This window comes from Helianthus annuus, chromosome 15 (genome assembly GCF_002127325.2).
Source record: "Helianthus annuus cultivar XRQ/B chromosome 15, HanXRQr2.0-SUNRISE, whole genome shotgun sequence".
Classification (NCBI taxonomy): Eukaryota; Viridiplantae; Streptophyta; class Magnoliopsida; order Asterales; family Asteraceae; genus Helianthus; species Helianthus annuus.
This window is the reverse complement of record NC_035447.2, coordinates 115,553,683-115,560,355: the sequence shown is the minus strand read 5'-3', so window position 1 is coordinate 115,560,355 and position 6,673 is coordinate 115,553,683. Positions and strand designations below refer to the sequence as shown.

Here is a 6,673-nt window from a genome sequence, read left to right as displayed (position 1 = left end):
AAATAAAGCTGCCATGATGGGCCAAATCCTCGATATATTTTACAAGCCCAGCCCAGGCCAACTAAACTACAAGCAAGCACCGTGGTCCGTGGGAGGGTAAAAAGTAAACAAAACCTCAACCGCGGGAAATAGAGCCGTTACATAAACTTGGCGCGAAACCCTCCAAATTTTGACTCGAGTTTCCACCCTGCCCCCTGCCCGAAACTAAACGGGCAGCTCCTCAATCATACGCCAAACAGAATCCAAAGCAAACTCACTCCCTCCCTCCTCATTATTATATATTCAACTCATTTCTCTCTTTCCACATCTTTTACCGCCTCAATTCAAAGCCAGCCCCCATCATTGAGAGAGAGAGCCCAACCCTTCTTCACGCGTTTTCGCCTATATATTTCATGGGATTCTCGAAAAAGACTCAAGCGGATGGAGACTCGAAAGACGGAAAAAAGAGATGGGTGATTGCTGGAACTAGTTTACGGGCTCCTCCGTTGAAATCGATATCAACGAAAGCCCCCGTAAATGATGAGGAGAATGATGGGAACTTGGGTTCTGGTGCGACAACGCCAACGTTGGATCGGTCGGTTGTAGGGGAGTGTCCACCGGCCCCGAGGAAGCGGAGGCCGGTGGGTGTGTGTCATGGGAATAGGGAGTTTTATAGTTCACCGGATATTGAGTTGTTTTTTAAAGTGGCTTTGAATAGTGGAAGAGCTAAATGTTAAGTTTATGTTTTTGTTTTTGTTTTTGTTTTTGTTTTGATGTTGTGTTTTAGCCTTTAGGGTTTGATACTTTTAGAATTTAGATTAGACATGTACAAATAGATATATGATTAGATTAATCAAAAAAATTATTTATTATTTATTATTTGTTAATTTGTTATTTTTATGAGTTTATGAAAAGCTTATGTGACTTTGTGTTTGTCTTTGAATCATGAGTGTGTAATTCACAACTTTACATGACTTGAAACTTTGATTTTTAGCATGTTGGTTGTGTTTATGGTATTGGCTGAAGGTAACAAGAGTGTTATGAATTTAACTAATGAGCTAAGAAAATAGGTAATTATATGTTATGTATTGATAGATAGTTTTGTTTTGTGCAGTATGTTTTAGTGTGGTGTTGGATGGGTAGGTTGAAGAATTTCAGGTTGAATAAGCGTGTCCAAACATTTTTTTTTTGAATGACAAGCGTATCTGGACATAACCCGTATGTTTACCGTGTAAAGAACAACAACCATAACCCAAGAACACTTATAATTGTGTTGTGTTTTGGGTCAACTTGTTACTTGTTTGATGTTTCTTTTGTTTTTTTGTAGTTGGTGTTTTGGTAATTTTTTTATTTCTTGTTTTTTTACATTTTAATCAACAAACTTGGATTTTTATATTTAGCTCGAGACTATAATAAACAGACGCGTAGAACTGAATGCGCAATTCCTAGTTAAAAGACATATAGGCCCAACTAACATTTTATAAATCGAGAAAGAGGTGGTGTTTGCGACAGGTGGAACTTTAGGTTTAAGCTTCATTTGGCGCATGCGTCTAGTAGTCGTTTTGAAGTATGATGGAGGCCCGGAGGGGATAGACTCGAACTCCCGTCATCGAGTGTCCTACCCATCTGGAAGGCCATGAGTCCATGACCCGTTCAACTTGTTTGTTATATAGTTAACTAGACTTATTAATTTTTAAGTTATACCAAGTCATGTTACGAGTAATAATCTTTTTTTATATAGAAAGATAACGATAACCTCACAAACTTTATTAATGAAAATATATAAACGAATATAAGAACAAACTTTGAGCTTCCTTGGACATACCAAGTGAACAAAAAACAAAAATGTACCAAGTGTAATGAACTAATGATAGATGTATCACCTATGACTTAAGACATTTTTGTCTTAGCTTTAGCCATTTTAAACACAAAACGATATAGCATAGGACCCACACACCCACTTGGGGTCCAAATGACAATAGTGAAAGAATAGGAGTTGGTTCGATTGATTGTATATGTGATTAATGGTCACAAAAGAGGACAAAACGCAATTACGACTTAGGAGTGAGGATAAGATAAGAATCATGACCAACTTTTTTAGGGTTAGCATGTTCTATGCTTCTAATAGTTTTAATATTTGAGGATTCACTTTTTAATTTTTTATATATAATATTTGTGACTATGGTGTTCACTAACTTTTTCTAACATTTTAAATATCTTTAATATACTTCTTTTTAAATTATCAGTATCCTATACAACTTTTCCTTAAAAAAAGTTTACTTTATGGGTGAATATAAAAAGAAAGAGAAAACTAAATACGGGCATATGGTGAAATGTCCCAATCCCTCTTTTTATAGAGGACGTATAGAAAAACAAATAATAGCATGGATTTTTGTTATACTTTGATATAAAAGTTTGAGGGACAACCAAAAACAATACATCTTTTAAATTATGAGTATTATGAATTAATGGCTAAAATAATTCAAACGAGACACAACCCTTACCCCACAAAGAAGTAAATTAAATACGTAAATACTCGTCTCAATGAAAAAGTTAGCCCAAACAAACAAGCATTTTCATAATATGGATTTGAATTTGGAGATCCCATTATATTAAACCAAGGTTATGAATATATATATATATATATATATATATATATATATATATATATATATATATATATATATATATATATATATATATATATATATATATATATAGGACAAAGATCCGTTAGGAACCACCCTTTATTGCGAGAACCGCGAGAACCAGTGTGAACACAAACAGTAATACCTAAAAAAATCTAAAAAACACCAAAAAATTTTTTTTTATTTTTTTACTATTTTTTATATAAAAATCGTTACTTTTAGTATCCAAAAAAAAAAATTTTTTTAAAAAAAATTTTTTTTAAAAAAAAAAATTTTTTTTTTTGCTACTAAAAGTAGCGATTTGAACATAAAAAATAGTAAAAAAATAAAAAAAAATTTTAGATTTTTTTTTGATTTTTTTAGATTTTTTAGGTTTTTTGGGGGGTTTAGTTTTTAGCATTTTAGCTTGGGGGGGGGGGGGGTTTAGGTTTTTGGGGGGTGGGGGAGGGGGGTTTAGGTTTTTTTTGGGGGGGGGGGGGGGGTTAGGTTTTTTTAGGGTTTTTTTAGGTTTTTTTAGCTATTTTAGCTTGTGTTCACATTGGTTCTCGCAATAAAGGTGGTTCTCGCATGAACCTTACCCTATATATATATATATATACATATATATAAAGTCGCTTTAGGATAAAATATAAAGACTTCTAAAAATAAGAAGTGTACAAAGATTTTTAAAAATAAACCTACTACAAAAAAAAAAAAAAAAAAACCTAAACACTCACCATCACCCAAAAATCTTGGTGGGTATTATTTATTTATTTATTTTTTTTTTTTGGTGGGGGGGGGGGGGGGTTAGGTTTTTGGGTGGTGGTGGGGTGGGGTGGGGTGAGGTTGGGTGTTTAGGTTTTTGGGTGGGGGTGGGTGTTTAGGTCTTGGATTGTGATGTAGTGGGTTTAGATTATAGGTTCTTGTACACTTGTCACTCTATAACGCCTTCTTACTTTTAGAAGTTTTTATAGAATAACTTAACCCATAAAAAGTCATTTTATTACGAAAAAGATGAGATGTTTGATGGTAGTAATATCTATATGGCGTATCCAATATATAGCTAGTTTTTTAAATAGAGTAGATAATGGACTTGTAGAAAGGGGTTCGTAGATACAATGAGAGTTAAAAAAAACTAATGCTGTAAATGTTAACATTAACCACTATGTATATCACAATTAAATATATATTTTATGCTTTTCTTAGTGTTCACCCAAAACTAGTTTTGTATTTAACGTACCAAACAACATAAAGCAAAAACATTATTAAGAAGGCGGTTGATGCTCAATTGTGACTGATGTTACACATAGTGAACAGAATTATGATTGACTAAACCGTGGGATATGTGGGGTGTGGGTTGGGGGGTATGATGCGACACGTGGACTATGGGGTACCCAAGACCAAAAGCCAATTTCAAAGGGGTATGGCGGGGCGTGGCTAGCCCGGCGTGGCTTGGCCAGGTGTATTAAAATAAATCTAAAATTTAAACATGGCCCGCTATGCCCTAGCCAACAAGCCAATAAGAGCCGGCCACATAGGATCGCTAGCATGCCCCACACCCAGCCTTAAACTCCTGCCCAAGGGGCCACGCCTAAACCCAAGCCCACCCGGGGTGGTGACTTGGGCGTTTCTCTCCAACTCCCGCCCCATACCCCATAGTCTAAAAGTCGGTAGTTCAGTCTAAAACCTTTTAAATTATAATAATTATAGTTTGGCCTGTGTTTAATTGTGATTGGTGCCATAAAGAAAACACTATTTAATTACATCTTTCAACCAAGAAGGCTATTCGGTGTGGGAGGATGTTAGTTATCAAAGGATGCTCCACCACATAGGTGTTGGGAAACAAGCGGTCTCAAAGAATCCCAACAACCCTCCCAAAGCTAACAATAGAGAAATATAACTGAACACAAGAATATACGTGGAACTCCAAAACCGGAGAAAAACCACGGGCCTCCAGAGAGAAAGATCCACTATGCGACAAATTTTTACAATCACACAGACTAATCTCTCAAGCCTCCCCCCGCCCAATTACAACCACACTTCTCCGAAGCGTTTAATCAAAACCTTCCTACACTCTAAGACAAGAGAACTAGAAAAGAAAGAAAGAACCAAACACTTCAAGTGTATTTTTGGTTGGGGCACTTTGAAACCAAAGCCTTGGACTCCTTTTATAAGCTTGTAGTCCTCCCAAGCTTTCATCCTTGCACCGATGTGGGATGGGCACATTTTTCATATAACCAAAAACCTAACAAATCTCCACCTTGGATATATGAAAAAAAAAAAAAAACAACCACATCAAAGGAACACCGTCTTCAACCGACGATCATACTCCACCATAAAAAAGTATCTCCACTTAGAATAGACCATTCTAAGAATTTCTTCTCGGCACATGTTGAAAAACCTGCTGAAAATTTATGGTGCAACTTCCCCGCTTGGCATACTCGGAAGTTCATCAGCCATCAACATCATTTTTTCACCACACATCTTGCATCTATGCCAACCCAATGCCAATGTGTAAATCCGTGAACCCGCTAACAAATTGCATCCCTTTTCATGGTAGCGCGGGCATACCATAGGGATGACATAACTTCAAAAGAAATCATCACCGTCAACGACGGCGACATTGTTAGCTGTCTTGGAGCTGCTTGCCGAATCTGCTCCACCTGGACAATTTCTCTTGACATGCCCAGACTGTCCACACTTCCAGCATACAGGAATCTTCTGTGGGTGCTTCTTCTTCCCGTTCCCGCATATTAAAACCGTTCCTTCTGACGAAGTATGACCGCTACTACCTAGTCTTTTCTCTTCAGACAATAGCTTCTCAGTAACATCCGCATACTTCAGGGTTTCTTTCCCATACATCAGAATGGGCTTCATATGCTCATAGGAAGATGTCAAAGATAATATGAGCCTCAGTGCTTTATCCTCATCTTCAACCTTTACTCCAATAGCCTCCAGTTCTGACACGATATTATTAAGAACACTTAGATGATCTGAAATTTTTGTATCTCCATCCATACGAAGGGTATGAAACTGTTCCTTGAGATACAACCGATTTGGGATGCCTTTGCCTTGATACAACTGCTCAAGCTTCTCCCACAAATCCTTTGCAGTTGATATCCCATGCACATTTGCAAGAACATTCTTTGCTAGACACAAACGAATCGCACTTGCCGCTCTCAAATCCAAATCTTCCCATTCTTCATCATCGTCTTTACTGGTTCCGCTTGAATCCTTGCTTGAAACAGGGGTCGGTTTCCCCCTCAACGCCTTGTGTAACCCAGATTGAATCAACACATCCTTGACTTGAACTTGCCACAAACCAAAGTTGATTCTTCCATCATATTTCTCTACGTCGAACCTCATGGGACTGTATTTCGACATCGTATCCGTATCTTCAAAAACAGTATTGTATACTAGAACACCAAGCCTATAAGCAGTACACCCAACAAAGGATTCCCAGGAAAGAGAGGTGGGTACAATGGACACACTTAAGTACCAAGTCTTTCCTAGCCAGAACCTTCCTAGGATAAAATGCGTATATCCGGCTCGTGTATAATTCTACCGTATACAAACAGTCAACCGAATCAACCAAATCCTCGTTTCTGATGTGGAAGATCAGACTAAGCTGCAACCACAGAGCATACTACGAACCTTCAAAATACCACGACACCCTCCAAGAAAATTCGTTTCTGATGTGGAAGATCAGACTAAGCTGCAACCACAGAGCATACTACGAACCTTCAAAACCGAGACCTCCCCCAAAACCTGGAGCTCTGATACCACTTGTTGGGAAACAAGCGGTCTCAAAGAATCCCAACAACCCTCTCAAAGCTAACAATAGAGAAATATAACTGAACACAAGAATATACGTGGAAACTCCAAAACCGGAGAAAAACCACGGGCCTCCAGAGAGAAAGATCCACTATGCGACAAATTTTTACAATCACACAGACTAATCTCTCAAGCCTCCCCCCGCCCAATTACAACCACACTTCTCCGAAGCATTTAATCAAAACCTTCCTACACTCTAAGACAAGAGAACTAGAAAAGAAAGAAAGAACCAA

General features: G+C 37.5%; 1 protein-coding gene across 1 annotated transcript; it reads left to right on the top strand.

Moving 5' to 3' along the window:
* Positions 1 to 392: 392 nt before the first annotated feature.
* LOC110914090 (cyclin-dependent protein kinase inhibitor SMR6) lies at positions 393 to 716 on the top strand. The gene has a single exon (XM_022158912.1). The coding sequence runs from the start codon at positions 393 to 395 to the stop codon at positions 714 to 716; it is 324 nt and encodes a 107-aa protein (XP_022014604.1).
* The last annotated feature ends 5,957 nt before the right edge of the window (positions 717 to 6,673 follow it).